The sequence below is a fragment of the Schistosoma haematobium genome, chromosome 2 (assembly GCF_000699445.3).
Source record: "Schistosoma haematobium chromosome 2, whole genome shotgun sequence".
NCBI classification, from domain to species: Eukaryota; Metazoa; Platyhelminthes; class Trematoda; order Strigeidida; family Schistosomatidae; genus Schistosoma; species Schistosoma haematobium.
In genome coordinates this window covers 44177688-44196456 of record NC_067197.1, presented here as the reverse complement: position 1 = coordinate 44196456, position 18769 = coordinate 44177688, and the positions used below count along the sequence as shown (strand labels likewise).

General features: G+C 36.8%; 1 protein-coding gene across 4 annotated transcripts; it reads left to right on the top strand.

Moving 5' to 3' along the window:
* The first annotated feature begins 23 nt into the window (after positions 1 to 23).
* On the top strand, positions 24 to 18542 carry ITFG2_2 (integrin alpha FG-GAP repeat-containing protein 2). Of its 4 annotated transcripts, none has more exons than XM_051215313.1 (11): positions 24 to 160; positions 1229 to 1366; positions 1417 to 1458; positions 1511 to 1582; positions 2621 to 2771; positions 6463 to 6611; positions 11793 to 11837; positions 13141 to 13214; positions 14910 to 15195; positions 16149 to 16352; positions 18250 to 18542. In XM_051215313.1, the coding sequence occupies exons 1-10, from the start codon at positions 65 to 67 to the stop codon at positions 16188 to 16190; spliced, it is 1095 nt and encodes a 364-aa protein (XP_051068520.1). In that variant the 5' UTR covers positions 24 to 64; the 3' UTR covers positions 16191 to 16352; positions 18250 to 18542. The 4 variants fall into 4 exon arrangements, with proteins under 4 accessions (XP_051068520.1, XP_051068522.1, XP_051068519.1 ...); XM_051215311.1 differs by having other exon boundaries at positions 16058 to 16352; positions 18250 to 18370; XM_051215312.1 differs by lacking the exon at positions 11793 to 11837 and having other exon boundaries at positions 16058 to 16352.
* Positions 18543 to 18769: the final 227 nt, after the last annotated feature.

The window sequence follows — 18769 nt, the reverse complement described above, 5'->3', positions numbered from 1 at the left end:
CATTTGAACCATTTGAACCATTTGGACCTACAACGTCTGAAGGTCGGGTTAAGCGGATATTCGGATGCGCTCATTAAGCTTAGTCGATCGTGTATTTTTTAAAGATATCTATACCAGCAACTCACGTAATCTCTGCTTATACGATGTGGACAATGATGGGGTAATCTGTGGTATTATTACACCTTATCTTTATTCCTACCTGTCAATAAGCCCATGTTTCACAAGGTTTAAATTAATATGCGATGTAGATGATGATATTCAGCCTAATTACGACTATTCCACTTCAAAACTCACTAAACAGTGAATATTTTTAAGAATTCCCTGCCAGTTGATGTTGAAATTTCGCCGAAATAAGTTTCTGTGAGCTTAATTAAGCTCATTTAAATGAGACTAGAATATCTACACATCTTTCGAATTTTTGAGGTTTAAACTCACCTCCCAGCAACCGAACAGTTCTGTCTTACCAATAGCCAGAAAATCAGTTGAAGTAGGATTCGTTACAAACTCGCATCTGACGGGTCTTCATACTTTGATTCAACAGTGAAACTGGAAAAAGCGGAGGTAGTAGTATCAATGATGACCACAGTCAAATATAACGAAGAGTAAGCAAAAAAAGGGAAAGAATGTACGGGACAGCATCAAAACCCATAGTCTATGAGAAGACAAATAACGGCTACATCTGCTCCATTGATACTACTTGTCAGTTACTTCATGGAAAGTCCTGGACTATGTATCATACTTAGCCTTTAGTTGCCATTTAAACTGATTTTACTTTTTGATTCCGTCCTCATTGGTACTATTTATCATAATTCGCTAGGTAGGATTAAATATCAGTGTAAAAGCTTCCCGCACCTTTTTAGTACATGTCGCACCGACCTTTGTAGTAAATATCTCAGAACTGCCAGCCGGAACTAATGTGAACCCCATTAATTGTTGTGCTAATGCCTTTCGTAGTAGTTGTGAAAATTCGGTTTCAAATATTATGTAAATGTCATCACATCCTAACTGAAGCTGTAGTCTAATGTCCTAGCTATTAGAAACTCAGTATTCGGGTCAGAGGCTGCATTTCATGTTGTTCGATTTGATTTCCAAAAGCTTAGGGTGCATCAATGGTACTCATATAACCCCTATTGCCCAGTTTATTATGTGGACGGATTTATCACCATTTATACGCGAATGTGTATGTAACATCTCTCTAAGAAAAAATGTTTTTTTCTCATTTGCTCAGGATAATGAATTGATAATTGGCTCTTGGGATTCTGGACCCTTACTGGAAAATGGAGAAGCCAATGCAGCAAATAGTGAGGGTTCCGTCCACGTGCTAAAATATAGGAAGGTATGGAAGGCATCTTATCATCTTGGCATGGTATGTTCGTCTTTTCTACTTGAAAAGAGGATTTCGACTTTTTTTTACAGGTTTCGTGTGTTACGGCAGGTAGTATATACAAACCCGATGAAGTTAGTGAGTCCATTCTGATGGATTTATTTGTTTGAATGAATTGTTTTTTAGACATGGATCATAGCTTTGTGCGCTGATTCACATTGCTATGCATTTGATGCTTGTGCTCTCGCTCCAGAATCTGTAAGTTATCATTTCTATACTTAATATTAATGCATTCATGACAAATAAGTTGCTGTTTTCTTCAAAAAGCGTGCGATTTTTTTAATAAGCTAATGTAAGTGAAATGAATTCTCGAAAACCGTAATAGTTATTCATCCTTGTTCTAGGACTTCTCAGCAATGCATATCTATCACTTAACGATTCAGCTCAGGGATTTCAGCTTTAGATTCAGTTTTCTCCGTCCTTAGAATAAATCTTTCCACAGTTTGTTTCTGTACTCCATATGTCCTTCCACCTTGTAATTAAATCAGTTGTTGTATTCGAGTATCACCAAAACTTCCCAGTCGGTAGTAATACGGGTAACAATTATAATTCATTGCATCTGACTGAAAACAGTAAGTAGACGGATGGTAGATGATATGGTCTTCGACTAAAAATAAACTATGGACTACGTAGTAGGACATTGTTATTTCAAATATTTTAGTGCCTCTTTTTGTCCCCGACAAAGTTCATTTTTATATCTCATTACTTAACACTACCGATAAATTTTATGTAGCTAAGTCTCGTACTGGGGACCGGTAGTATATCGTTAAGAAAATCTTTTTCCACCTTGTTGATCTGTCATGCTGAAGCAGTAAACGTATCCAGAAAGTTCAGGGTTAGTCCCAACGTTTTGCAAGGGTTAAATATGCTGAAATGAATGAAGCGAGTTTTTAACATATAAGTCAGTGGTCAACGCATATCAAATACTTAAGATCCTAGGCCATAGCCCTTACTTATGCTGGTTTTATCACATGTTTATTACATACTTTCCAGGACGTTGTTTTATTCATTGTTATCCATACCTAAAACATCATATCACACACCACTAGATAATTAAATTAAGTAGTCATGACCTTGTTAATACTTAGTATATTTACCTCCATTGTCTGTTGTTTGATAATATAGGTATTTCATGTATCATTATGAAAATAATATTTTCTGTTAATTTACACTCAATAGATTTGAAAAACAAGCAAAACTTTATTCATAAATGTCTGTATTTTTACACATCTATAGGAAAATATTTCAAGTAAATCTAAACAAAAAGTTAACGTTCATGGTTCTTCAAAGCCTGATCAAACTATCAAAGCAGAAATTGATACATTAAAAATGGTTCATCATCAAGAATTAGCTTACAATGCCAAAGATGTCTGTATATTTAATGAAGGTAAGATTGATAGGTTATGGAATAATATAAAAAAATGTATTTTTGAGTTCTTAACCTGTTAATACTACCTAAGGTTAATTGTATTTTCTCTATGTTAAATTACTTGGTTGATGGATTTATTACTGGATTTTTGCCTCTGATTGTCGTAACATGGTTCAGTGATGTATAGGATTAGTAAATTATATCGAAATGCCTTAGAAATATTGCTCACATCAACTAGGATCATCGGGTAAGTAATAGTGAGGTGAGACGCAGGGTATTAGGAAATGACTGTAAATCAGTTGATGGGGTTGTGATTCTTCATCGACTGAGTTGGTTGGACCACGTGCTGCATATACCTGAACACCGATTGCCACGACACGCAATGCTTACCGGTGTTGGGAATGGTTGGAAGAAATTTAGGGGCGGTCAAACCAAAACGTGGCATCAGTCCATAAAGCCACTAACTTCTGGTCTGAGCCATGTTGGTAGATGCAAAGTACTTGGTTGTGGTCCGTGTGACTATCGTAACCAATGGTTGGATACTCTTGGCGACATGGTTCAGAATCAATCACAATGGCATAGGTTTATACACTCTATGTCTTCCCTTGAACTATGGGATTAAAATGGCTTCATATCTTTCTACGTACTAATTCTTTCTCCCTGTATTATATCCTTATATGCTATCTTTCTTTTACATATTACTACCATTGACTTAACTAATTCCATGAATCCGGTGTTCATCTTGCCGTGCTAATGCGGTATGGCAACCTGGACCGATGTATATATGTGCCTGGTCCTACGTTGTAGCTGACTGACTGACTGACGTTCTAATGCAGTATGGCAACTTGGACCGATGCACATATGTGCCTGGTCTAACGTTGTAGCTGACTGACATATCGAAATCCTCTTTTGGTGTGTCTTATGTATATTGCTTCAACTATGGAAGTTATGTTCGCTTCCCTCTAGGTGATGGAAGTATTCCTCACAAGTGTTGCGCAATGATCGAGAGTTTCTAGTGTCAAGATGGTGTTAACGAATTCAATCTTCACCTAAAAAAGTTCAAACAACTGGGTTGCAAGTGAATGTTACACATAAATTCTAAGACCAAAAAAAGAATGCTTTGAATCTAAATCTACTTTACTTACTATCAAGTATAGTAATGTAACGTCTTAATTTGCTACTGCTCTCTATATTAAACATTCAGGTTAGCCAATAACGTATAAATGTCTAGCTTACCTAATTGGTTCGGTTTATGCTCCCATAACCCTCACATAATTCACTATGTAAGTATGAAAGATTCATTGGTATTTATGTTTCAAGTTTGTATCTAGACAATAAAGATCTGTAGATTCATTTTGATGATGGGCTTCAGAAATATTATGACCAAAAAATAATCAGATCTCTCTACTCATTAATCTACGAAGATTTGTATTAGTCAGATAAACTATATTGACAAATAATTCATATTCAAATGACAATGTTTGTCATAAGTTCAAACGGAAAGCAGTGTATTCCGTAGTGACTTATGCAATTACCTAATTTGTTCATGACTCCATGTCAAGTAATACTCTCCCATACAACGTAATTTTATACAAATCCAGTCCCATAATACGAAAGTTATTCAGTTTACCTCTAAAACCCAGTTCACCTACTTAGTTGTCATTTGTTAATGGAATGCTGGATTTCATGATATATTGTTGCCCCAAAATACGGCCGAGAGTGTGGATAGTCCACTCACCCTCTTGAAATGCTCTCACATGGCCATGTGCATACAATCACTGTCAGAGAAGTCCAACTCATTACCTTTTCATGGCATTGTTGTTCTTTACGAAATTGAGAGGATGAAAAGCGAATGTCCGGCACTTTAACCGGGCTAATGGACACGGAGAGTCCGCCTAGGGGAGTTGGAAAACCCTGATTCCAAACCAATCGTGTACATGGGCTCCAGGATCCTGAGGGAACAAAAGGCTTATGAACCAATTGTTAGTCGCCGGCTACCATGGGACTACATCTCCTGACGTTACTCCACTGCCTTGTGGATCAGACCATTAGGTTGAAGGCTTGGGGTGTGGCCCCCTAACAAAACCACCTGCTTCGGTTTGGGCACCAGGACAGTATCCCACCCCTCACACAAATCGAATGATTTATGTGGCGCATATCTATTCGATGCCTCCTTGTATCAATGTTTATGTTTAAATAATATATTATTATCATATCAAACGGAACTCCAGACAACTCATCACTAACACTACTCATTGTACAATGTATTCAATTCACCAACAAGCGTTTTTACACATCATTTTACAGATTCATGCATTGTTGAGAACTAATCTAATATTCTGTATCCAACTTTCAAATATCGATGAGTTGATCATTTCGTTCTTCAAACGTTTAACTAACTGATTCGGATAGTACGTTTAACGATGCAGTATTCGCGACGTACTGAGATTCAAGTAACATAAATTTGTAGTCTAGGTCATCAAGTAAAGTCGGAGTTGCTCTATGACAGTTTGTCAGAGCTGACCATTGTCTTTAACGTTCGAAACCAAAACTTATAAATTCATTGACATACATCCTAATGTTGGGTTGCTTATTGAATTTTACTGAAATATACCCATTCCATTCACTTGTGAATTGATACGTGCCATACTTGACATGACAGTATGACTTTTTATTTTTTTTTAAAAGTAAATGATTTCAGTCTGTAGACTGAGCCCATAGCTATTCCGTCTATTTGTCTATAATAAGTATTGTTGAGAACAAAATGGACATTCAGCATACATCTTAAGAGCAGCAAGGCTCACCTCTAGGCCCGATTCTAGCTGATCTCTTCCTAGCAAAGCGAAAAAATGGACCACTGAATGAGGCTATTAAAAAGATTGATCTATATTGCCGTTACATCGACGACACATTCATTATCATAGGTCGGAACACCAGTAAGGAAAAACTCCTAGAACAATTCGACAGTGTACACCCGGTGATCAGTTTCACTGGTGAAGGCGAGTGTGACAAAAAGCTGAATTTCCTTGACATCACACTAAGCAGGCGAAGTGATGGTTCGTTAAATAGAAGCGTATACAGAAAAAGTCCCTCTGTCTGTCAGTATACTCACTTCTATAGTTTTACACCTATCCGTTACAAGAGAAATTTGGTTAGATGTCTCACTAGCAGAGCAAAAACGATCTGCCCAGTAGATACTTTAAGTCAGGAGCTGGAATTTATCAACTCACTGACCGAGATCGGCTACCCCAGTGTGTTCATTAAGAAGTGCATGTATAATATAAAAAAAGTCGGAGATTTCGACTGTTCGAAAGAAGCCTCTATATATGAAACTGCAATTCGACGGGGATGTGGCTAGTGATAGTCTGAAAGATAGGCTAGCGAAAGCAATTAGCAGGACATTCTACGCAGCCAATATTGCGTTGACTTTCTCGAGTCGACCAGCGATTTCTACGTGAGTTGGCCTCATCAATGTGCATTTACCTATTCAGCTGCTCCTGTGGAGATAACTATATCGGGTGTACTATCAGGCAACTTAAACAACGAATGAGTGAACATCTCCCAGCTTGGTTTATGAAGGGCCATATAAAAACAATACGTAGTTCTATCTTGGCATATCTAATTGATAGTGGTCATAATGTAGATAAATCGGAATCATTTCGAGTGATCTATTGTAAAATTTCTCCTTTGTTTCTTTTTCTTATTTTAGGAGAAATTGCAGTAGCTCATTCTGATCGTGTTGTTCGATTATATTCATGGTGTTCATTTAAACCAACTGATGATAAATCTAAAACATCAAATAAAGTATCAAATTTAGGAGAATTTATCCTACTAATAAAATGGGAATTAGCTGGTCAGGTAGATTGTTTATACAAATGTGATTGTTTAATTTTGTTTAAAATGGGACAATTGACTTTCTCGGAGCATAGGTATCCTCTTACCCGATGCTCGACTATAATTATATTTCTCGATATTGTAGTGGTGTTCTACTCTGTTAAGTGTGAGATTTCATAGTCGTATTTCTCATTAAAAGCTTAACTGGAAAAGTGCGTAAACCTTTTGAATCCTCCTTAATTAAACATTATTAGTCTGATCAGTGCTTATAGTTTACCGTTATCAGAACCTTTAACTTCAAGTGATGTTCTTCAAGATTTACCACTATCTCCCTTTTTATTTGACTTCATTATAGATATCTTCTCAAAAATCACACTTTCTTCATCTAACTTTCCAGCTATTAATCATTCACCTTACTTACTCGTCGTGGAGGACCATAGGCCGCTCACCAGCACTCTCCATCCAATTCTGTCCTGGGCAATCCTTTCCAGCTCTTTCCAGTTGTTATTCATACCTTTCATATCTGCTTCTATTTCCCGACGTAATGTTTTCTTTGGCCTTCCTCTTTTCCGCTTCCCTTCAGGGACTCCATAGTGTCGAAAAAATTTTCTATAATGTTCTTCTATCTACACTGTCAAACGCCTCGTAATCAATGAAGTTGATTTATAGTGACGAGTTCCACTCAAATGATTGTTCGACGATGATCCGTAGTGTCGCAATTTGGTCTGTGCACGACCGATCCTTACGGCCACCAGCCTGTTGATCTCGAAGTTGGGCGTCTGCTGTCTTTCATCCGGTCCAGCAACACTCTATTGAAGGCTTTCCCTGGCACTGACAGTAGTGTGATGCCTCTGTAGTTTTCACATTTGCTCAGATCTCCTTTCTTTGGAATCTTGATGAGGTGTCCTTCTTTCCAGTCCATCGGCACTTTTTCCTGCTCCCAAATCTTTCACCATCCCCCCCTGGAAACTCATTAATCGACATCGAATACTTCCGGGTAACATTTCTCATCATCATCATACTAGATTGTGTCTGAAATATCGGTAAGATTTCAAGAAGCTTGGTCAGTGTCTCCCAATATGTACTAATTATGGCGTAGGCGATTATCCTGACCAATGGTTTGAAATTTAGGGTGATGTGGCTCAAAACCAATCACAGTAACATAGGTAAATTCGCTCTTTATTCACCTCTTTCATATATACTTTCTTTTCATTCCATCTTCTAGAACCATATTTCCAGTGTTAGTTTTTCTCATTGTCACTACTAATACAATTATTTTAATCTCTTCCCTGTTTATTTTGTAAATTTTTACCCTTTTTACTGATGATGTATGACAATTTAGACTAAGATGCATTTGTTCTAGGCTCTTTATGAACTGCGACTGAACAATTTAATCAATCAGAACTTTGCGGTATCTTGAAATCATTGGTCAGATGCTGATTAGCAATTAAAGCAAATTAATATTGACAGGAGATAGATAGTTCACAGCCGTCAGTGGAATCCATAATGCGGATTTCATCAGCTGTATTCACTTGAATCCCTGTGATGTTCATACTGATGCAATTAAAAAAAGACTCAATTAAATAAATTCAAAATGTGCCTTACGAACTCTCCAAATACACATGTTATCCTGAAACGGCACATTCCATAGAGATCACCATAATAAAAATATTATCAGAATGGAGTCCTATGGATATTGTAGTAGTTTTTAATAGTTGAATACAAGAGTCGATTAAAGCGAGACTGAGACCAAAGGTCCTGGGTTCGAGTTCGCGTGCAGGATCGTGGATGCACACTGCTAAGGAGTCCCATACTAGAACGAAATGGTCGTCCAGTGTTTCCGGGCTTTTCATGGTGGTCTAGCCTTAATCGACTCATAAATTCAACTATGAAAAGTAACAAGAATAGTTTACGATTTCCACAAAATAAAACCGAAGCTTCAAGTAGACTAACATGGATCCATGATATTTCATTATATTATTACTAGCTGCCTGAAATGAAAATATGATACTTTCATAGTAAATGAAGTTGTTGAAAGACAAAATTGTTTTTCGTTTAACTCTATCGTTATTTTGCTTAATGATGTAGGTAACGTAAGTTTGCAAAAGCCAAACGAGCTTTCTGAATCTATGCACAGATTTTGTCAGACACCAACCCATTTGGGCTGACCACTTCACTTATCTTAGAAGTCTGATCAGCCCTAATCGGTTGGTTTCTGATGAAATCTCAGCACGGACTCAGAAAACTCGTTTGGCTTTTGCCAACTTACGTCACCTATGGCGAAGGCGAGATATCCGTCTATCAATTAAGAAGTGAATATACTGTGCAGAAGTTCGTTCCGTTTTACTTTACGGCTGTGAAACGTGACCATTAAGGATAGAAGATACTCGTAGGCTACTAGTATTTGACCACAGATGCCTTACAAATATTGCTATGATCACCAAGTAAGTAATAGTGAGGTGAGACGCAGGGTACTAGCGAATGATGGTAAATCAGTTGATGAGGTTGTGAATATTCATCGACTGAGATGGTTGGACCACGTGCTGCGTATGCTTGAACACCGAGTACCACGACGCTCAATGCCCATCGGTGTTGGGTATGGTTGGGGTGGTCAAACCAAAACGTGGCATCAGTCCATAAAGTCACTAACTTGTGGTTTGAGCCATGTTGTTAGATACAGACTAATTGGTTGCGGTCCGTGTGACTATCGTAACCAGTTATTGGAGATTCAGTCAGTCAGTAACAACGTAGAACTTCGTACGTACGTACATCAGTTCGAGTTGCCACACCACATTAGCATAGAGATGCAATGGTCGACTCAAATCCCGTAGTAGTAGTAGTAGTAGAGGTAATAAGAGTATAAGCAGTGGTCGGGAAGATTAGTGTTTGGAGATGTTACTTAAAGAGTATAATACAGTGAAATAAATTGGAGAGGAGAAAAAAAAGAGACAAGGAGGAATAAGGAGATCAAAATTTGGGAGAACACAAAGAGTGTATGCACCTGCGCCATTGCAAACGATTTTGAGCCATGTCATTCAGGGTCTCTAACCATCGGTTGCCATCATCTCGCGGTCCCCAATCAGGTAGTCTACACCTACCGACATGACTCAGACCACTTGTCAGATTCTTGGTGACATGACTCTAAATCGATCACAATGGCGTAGGTGTATACACTCTATGCCTTCCCTTAAACTACGGGATTTAAATGGCTTCATATCTTTCTACGTACTAATTCTTTCTTCCTGTATTATATCCTTATATGCTATCTTTCTTTTACATATCACACCATTGACTTAACTACTTCTATTAATTCGGTTTTCACCTTGCCGTGCTAATGCGGTATGGCTACTTGAACCGATGCATATATGTGCCTTGTCCTACGTTGTAGCCGACTGACTGATGATGATATAGTGCATTTTTCGTTCTTTTAAAGAGATGAAATTACTTAAATTTTAACGTAAACTACGTATGTTGCGATCATGTATCAAATATAATAAGAATTCAAACGAAGTTCATAAACGTTATGGAATAAATAGAACATGTCTGACAGTTGGATTTGAGTAGCGCCTGTTTCGTTCTGTGCTCGAACCCTTACTAAAGTTTTTTTTAAAAAAAGGTAGTCGAATTAAATGTGAATTTTATGTTCAAATTAAAAAGAACAACTAAAAAATCAATTATGGCCGTAACAAAAAGCTACAACTTAAAAATATATATATTTGTAATATAATAATAGAATTCATGAGTCAACTGAAGCTAGACCATCATGGGAAACCTGGAAGCCCTGGACGGCTGTTTCATCTTAGTATGGGATTCCTCAGCAGTGCGTATCCACGATTCCGCCTTGCGGGATTCGTACCCGGGACCTATCAGTCTTGCACGCAAGCGTTTAACCTCTAGACCACTGAGCCATTTTCCATGGTGGTCTAGCTTCAATTGACTCATGTAATCAATTATTAAATTGCTATAATATCCACAAAACCCCTCTTCGATTATATTTGTAATATCCCAATAAGTTTCGTGACTCAGTGTAAGCCACTTCTTCAGAGGATAAGTAGCCAAATCAGAATTAATCCAAGTTTAAACAGTACAAAGAAACAAAACAAGAGCATGATGTGCGATCAATCAAAAAAGCAGGTCTGAACAAGTCAATGTCATGTCATTTCGATTAAGGTCATTTATAAGCGACATGTATGTAAATGTATGTGTATGTATACAAGGTCAGGGATTTAAAATTGTGACCTTTGTGGTGCGAAACGGTAGAGTTTAATTTGTATGTACGATAATAGTGTGAAGTGTGAATGATATCAGACATGGTAGCTTGGGTAGATAGTTCAAGTCAGATGTATAGTTAGGCCTTCTTTTGTATTGAGAGCAGTAGGATTGAGCATTATATGGAAAGCTTCAGCTACTCTCCTTTAATTGTAGTTAGGAAAACTTTTTTGTATCCATGTATCCATGAAACATTGAATGGTTGTGGGTAATCGACAAGATACCCTAAACAAAGATTTCGTGCTAGTTGACATTCTTCAAAACAACTATGAACCAATGTCAAAGTGAGAATCTTCAATACTAAAGTGAAAACAGTCCGACTGTGTGGAGCTGAAACGTGGAGAACTACTACAAACATCATCAAATAGGTACAAGTATTTATAAACAATTGTTTACGCCAGATACTCAATATCCATTGTCTGGGTACCATTAGCAACAGACTACTGTGGGAGATGACAAACTAGCTTCCATCTAAAGAGGAAATTAGGAAAAAACGTTGAAAGTGGATAGGAAATACATTACGAAAATCACCAAACTGCACCACGTAGCAAGCGTTAACTTGGAATCCTGAAGAGAAACGGAAAAAAGTAAGGCCAGAGAACACACTACGCCGGTAATTGGAAGAAGACATGAAAAGGGTGAATAGCAACTGGAAAGGATTGCTCAGGACGGAGTTGGATGGAGAGTGCTGGTGGGCAACCTATGCTCCTCCACGTGGGGTAATAAGCCTAAGTAAGTAAGTTTGGCATTCTACAGTAAACTGTACTACTACTTTTAATCATGAGTGAACTAGTACTTGATGTGAGACACAATATTGTGCAATACTGAACCTTTGCTTATTGGTCTATGCGTTGTATGTGTATACATACTTCCCAAGATGTTGATAACAGTAATAATAATAATATTATTATTACTCTTGCTTAAAATTACCTTCAGGTCAACCGAATCGACACATGCCTAACACAGGAATATGGTCTTATTGTAAGTATTGACTTTTTTACCTGGTAACATGTTTGTTACGTAATCACATTTGTAATCTCTTGGTATACGAATGAATACTATCTCTCTGCCTATATATAACCCTAATATCTCACTTTCGGGTTGTGTGTTACCTTCGATAACATCGGTAGCTCGTATGATGTATTCATTAAACAATATAAGTTGCCTTCTGTGACTGTAAATTTTGATCAACCTTTGTAGTTAATATATGTATTACGCATGGTGTTGGTCATCTTCTACCTTGATAAATTATTCTCGATAGGACAGGAATAGATTGAAAATAAGTAAGTACCAGCAAACTAAGACGTGAAATCAATCCATGATACTATTCACTGTTGAAATGAATTTTTTCGGGATATGTAGGCTACTTGCTAGTTAGGATGTTTGCTAGCTCTAGGTTATCTATCCACTCATTCGAGAACCTTACCCAGGATCTTCGGTCTTGCGAGAAAACGCCTAACCTCTAGGTCACTGAGCCTGGATCCAACGATGTATACGTATAACTGTAATCAATTCAAAATATTGTGCTACCATCTCCCATTGTCCTCGGTACCATCATTACGAAAATATGTCTATGGTGTTCATCACATCAGTGTACATTTCTAAAAAACACTTCCTGAAATATCTACATCGAGTTTATTTACAAAACAGACGATACAGACAGCACAGCTGGTTCCAGAACCATAGTTGTAGACAACAGTCGAAATGATGACTAAGAACACAAAAATTGTGGTGAGTGGATGCGTCGCTCAATTTTGTGGATTAGTTGAAATTAGATATTAATACTGTTGGATGCCGACCCAGTGATTTAGTGATTAAGCGCTCGCGCGCGAGACTGATAGGTCTTTGGTTTGAATCTCGCAAGATGGGATCGTGGATGCGCACTGCTGAGAAGTCCCACAATAGGATAGAACGGCTGCCCAGTGCATTCAGATTTTCCATGATGGTCTAGCGTCAATTGACTCATGAAAATATGTTACACACTGTGCTCAAAAATTTATCGAAATCAAGTTGAGTACTGAAAATTATTGAGTAGTATAATTTAATGCACAAAAAGGATTATGTAGGAAAGAAAGATTAGCAACATCCATTTAGTAGACGGAATACGCTTGAAAAGTTACAACACAATTACTGGTCATGAATACGTTGTGAATAATCTCAACCTTTCGAAACACTTGCAATTAGTTTGTCTGTAATTAGTTTTTCTCATAAAGTTATTGTCAACAAAATTGCATTATTCATATATGATACGTAATTATTATCTTCTTTTTGTTTCAATTACAAGCTTATTGCTTCACAGCCAAGTGGAGGATTTGCACATTTACATCGAAAATTTGAAAAATATCACGATATAGTTGCGTAAGTCCTTCAATATGTCCGATTTTAAGTGTTTACATTAGAATAACCGTAATTATTATTATTTATTTTATTGGAACGCAAAAATATTGGTACAAACGGGCACCGAATACATATGCGGCACATAAATCATTCGATTTGTATGGGAGCTAGAATACTGCCTGAATGCCCAGATTGAAACTGGTGGTTTTCTTGAAGGACCGCACCCTGAGCCTTCGACCTAAAAGTCTGATCCACAAGACAATGGAGCAATGTCAGGTGATGCATTCTCATGATAACCGGTCACCAATAATTGGTTCATACGTCATTTGTTCCTTCAGGATCCTGGAGCCCATGTATACCATTGGTATGGAATCAGGGTTTTTCAACTCCCTTAGGTGGATCCTCCGTGTCCACCAACCGTGTTAAAGCGCTGGACATTCGCTTTTCGTCCTCTCAGTTTCGTAAACAGGCGTGTCGCAAGAAGGCAATGAGTAGGATTTCCCTCGTAGTCTCTTTATACGCGTGGTCATGTAGGAGGAAGAGTGGACTCTCTCCACCTTTAGCCGTACCAGGGGGGCATTTTAGGCTGTATTAACGCTTGCATTGGGTGGTATTTTCAGTAGGCACTTTTGACCTCTCTTCATCCATCCGCAGAAATTAATGAATGGAATATAAATATCCAAAACACTAGTTTTTGACTTTTATACCCGGAGTATCATTAATAGGATTTGTCCACAGAGAATATATGATGTAAATAGGATTTATATTTCATCTACATCAGTAAAGATTCAGTTATTAGAGTTATTCTATGGCTCTAATTAAGTATACTTAGTAAGGCCTTCATTTGGATTTTGCAAACTCACACCGCAGCAGTGAATTATCTAGTTTTCTGTCAAACAATAGGTTTACTCTGTAACAAACAGATCACTGACGTTTTACAGATGTTTAACGATGACCACTATAAGTTGATAATAATGTTTCCTTGACGATATCAAGTCATTCATCAATTTCGTTAATAAAAAAACCGAATATTACTTACGCCTGTTAACCCTCGTGGAGGAGAATAGTCCGCCCACCACCACTCTCTATCCAGGTCTAGCAAACCGAATATAATCTACAATTACTATCTTAATGTTTTCACAAATGTTTCCATGTTCTGTGAAAAAATAAATGGAAATCTTAACATACTACTATTTAATAGTTGAATTCATGAGACATTCAGTCTCGCGCGCGAACGCTTAACCTCTAAACCACTGAGCTGGCAGGTATCCAACGGTGTTGATGTCTAACTTCAACCAGTCCACGAAGTTACGCGACCATCTTTCATTGTACTGAAGTAGATACCTGTCTCTATCTGACATGAATTAACTCCACTGGTCAAGGGTTCTCACTAGAATTCCCTGAAAAAGCTAGTCACTAGTGAGCACATGGTAATTATCAGTATAGGGTTGTGGAGAACATTAGGTTTTTAAATGAGGTCATGAAGTTGAAGTTAGACATTAACACCGTTGGATGCCGATTCAGTTGTCTAGGGGTTAAGCGTTCGAGTGCGAAACCGAAGGCTCTGGGTTTGAATCCCGTGAGAGGGATCGTGGGTGCGCACTGCTGAGGAGTCCCACAATAGAACGAAATGGCTTTATCTTCTCCCATTAAATTAACTTTGTATTTTCTTTCATATATATATCAATTTAATGATGATATTCTTATTTTCAATAGACCAACATTAACCTATTATCCTCCACGTGTAACAAGTTCTAATAATTTAGAAACACGTACATGGCTTATTGGCAATGTGAAACATTCAAATTGTCATAATAATAATACTACTACAACTATTAACTCAAATAAGACATCATGTTTACTTTGTTTATGTACGGCTGATGGAAATATGCGACTTGTCGATCCAACAATACATGGTAATGATAATGATGAATTAATTATATGGTCAATTCAAGTGCATACACGTAGTGAATTATTTGCTTTGTGTAAAATGAAATTAACTGTAAGTTCTTATTTTCATACTACTATATATATATATATGTAGAGAGAGAAAGTTTGGTACCTTACTATTGGGGTTGTACAGTATATCTACTTTGTGTTCGTGTAGTTATCTATGCATTAAGTGAAGTTGGTGTTATTAAGTTGAATTCTCTAAGCCAGATAGTTTAAACTCCAAATCTCCGTTGTCGTTTTGGATAACACCATTGACGATTACTTATTCTGGAAGTTTAAAACTGTTACACGATGGAGTAAAATATAAGTCCTTAACTCCATGAATTAGACCTCCGCTTCCTTGTAGTATATATAATATACATTGAATTATGTGACACATATTTAGGAAAGCACTTAACTTCATTACAAGTCAAGCGCTCACTTGGAATCCTCAAGACCAAAGGAAAAGAGGAAGACTAAAGAACATATTACGTCGAGAAATGGAGACAGATATGAGAAGAATGAAAAATAATTGGATAGAACTAGAAAGGAAAGGCCAGAATAGAGTGGGTTGGAGAATACTGGTCGGCGGCCTATGCTACGTTGGGAGACATTTATACTCTAAGGGAGTAAGTGATTACCTATTAGAAGTACTTCACAGAAGTAGGATAAAATTGAATTCAAACGACTTATGTATAACATAGTTTACTTATCAGTAAGTAACATATTACTATTTAAAGCATTCAACTATCAATCACTGGATCCTGTTAGTTCAGAACTTGTCTTATCCTTATTCTGATCGGTTAGTTAAACAGATAAGCAATAGATATGGGAAATCATGACTCAAGATCAAGTACACCAAATTATCCTTAATGACTAATCTATATGTATAATTTTGTAACTCTCTTATTTTCTCTTCTCTATATTATTAGAAAGATGATGGTGATCAATTAGTTGTTTGTTCATGGGATGGTACTACATATATATTTGATATAAATAATAATTCATTATGTTTTCCATTAGGACGTTCATGTCAAGCATTTACAGCTGGTTTATATGCTATAGAACCTGGTCGAAATTCACCTGTATTAATCTATTCAACATTTGATCGTAATACATTAATTTATTATAATTTATGCTTAAATAATGTTGCTGCACAAAGTTTACATAGTACAATATTAAATGATCATATATTAGTGAAGAAATTCCAATCAAAAAATGTTGATCGTAAGTTGTATACAGTAAAATTTAAATGTTATATATGGTAATCTCATTAATTATACAAAATAGTTAGGAAAGTTAAGTGTTCAATTCATTTAGTATAGTTTACTTGAATCTTCTCATTGATCATCAGTCTCTTGTTGACATATGTGCATCTTGTGCGAATTGCCTCGATATTGCCCTTATTCACAAGCATTATAAGCAAAGATGAATAATGGCTAACAGTGGAATCAAGGACAAAGCGCATTTCGTCTTATTTGAAACTCGTCAGCTGGATGCACCTGCATCTGAGAGTTGATGTTCACTCCTGGACTCCAACCCAGTACCGTTCGCTTCAAACGCCATCGCGTTATCCACTTAGATACTGAGTCCTAATGTATTATCAAAAGTCATAAACTTTTGTATACGATAAATCTGTTAATCAAATGTGCTACTTGGCACTCTTTAACAAAGTGTACCTACAATCTTGAGGGAACTGGTGCACTCTGACGAATTCGATCCAGTGTCGCCCAGCTTTACAGTCAGAAACGTTACCACTGGGCTATCCGGACCGCCCTGGTATGGCCGAGAATGGGGAGAGTCCACTCACCCTCTCGAAATGCTCTCGCATGGCCACGCGTATATAGCCTCTGCCAGGGAAGTCCTATTCACTGCTTTTTCGTGGCGGGGGTGTTGTTTACGAAATTGAGAGGAAGAAGAGCCGTACCAGGCCATTTGGGGGCATTCAGCAACATAATAACCAAATAAGCTAATTATCCCGATGTATCCCAGCCCCGCTAACTAAAGAGAGAACTCCAGGTTTAGAAGAGGGAAAACATATTCCACAAGCAACTAGAAGCATAACGAACAACAACCAAAAGCATAACTCAAGCGTATATATATATATATATATATATATATATATATATATACAATATAAAAATGTCCTAGGGAAACATTACAGAAAAGCATATTAAAAGAGAAAACGAACCAATGGTATTTAATGTCCTTCCAAATGGGAAATACGATATGAAAGAGAAAATGAATGCTTTATTCCCAAAAACAAATATTTAAATTTCCAAAATAAGACATTTACTAAGTGAATTCTGAAGATCTAGAATCCCTAACAATAGCACAGTCATATCACAAGTTTCTAAATGATTGATAATAATACAAACTACTGAATATTATTAAGTAGTAGAAATAAAAATGCAAAAATCGTGCGAAGTCAGTTCGATGTTGGATGTGATGTAATATTCCGTCGTACTTTCCATAGGAAATATTAAAATACTACGATATGATTATCATTAACTTCTTTTCCCTATTGTATTTTATCGCATTCCGAACCGGATCACATTCCATAAATTTAGATAATCACTAGTATTAATACACAACACAAACACCTATCAATTGTACAATAGAACATCACAAAACACTTGTCATCCCATATCAGTAATTAATTCCATGTATGATGGACCGGCGAGACTATAATTTATGGACGAACCAATCACATATAGAATAACAGGTCTTAGATTTTGGCGCGAAACTCATTCACTCATTTGGCTAAATGGAGTTTTGATATTGTAGCTGATGTCAGTTTGTGATGAAAACTCCTAATCATCAACTGTAAATCATAATTGTAATTCCTCACATTGGTTCACAAACCTCATTTAATCCTAGTTATTAGGTGGACACTCTCAAGGTCATCCACAAATTATAGTCTCACCGATGGACCATAATGAAAACCGCTTCTATTACGAAAATGGTCATAATAACAGTAGTCTTATTTAAAATATACATTTTTGAACTGGAATCCACGTGCTACATGATCTCACTACTAGTATAGACCGATCGATATCTTTGTGTTTTGTCTATCGCTCTATTATAATATTCAACTGTTTTTTTAAAAAAAATTATTTTCTAGCATATGACCCTGCACAATTATCCAAAGCACTTCATTATATCCTATACGATTTACCTAAACAAGAAACTCATCCATTACAATGAGCTCAGTTGGGAACATCCAAATATTTTTTGGTTCAAGTGAAATAACATAAACTCAGTATTACTTTGTGATATTTCAGTTTAATAATTAAATTACCTTCAATTTATTCAACTGAAACAAACATGTTTATGTATTGTACTGACTTTCTACAATATGTATGATGATGAGTTCTTTTCTAAAAAAAACAAAATGCATTCAAGCTTCTTTATATACAATGAAATTTCTTGAATGATTTATCATTCTAAATGAAAACCTGCTTACAAACAGTGACCACCTCATCAGTATTAATTCATGAATTACAATGCTGTTAGAGGTACGAGGGCGGTTATCATTTCCCGGTTGCTCACACTGTGGAAGGGTTCTTCTAGAGGTACCTGAAAAGGAAGTATGGTTAGAAGTGATCTTAGTGACCTGAGAGCTTGACCGCAGTGCACAAGAG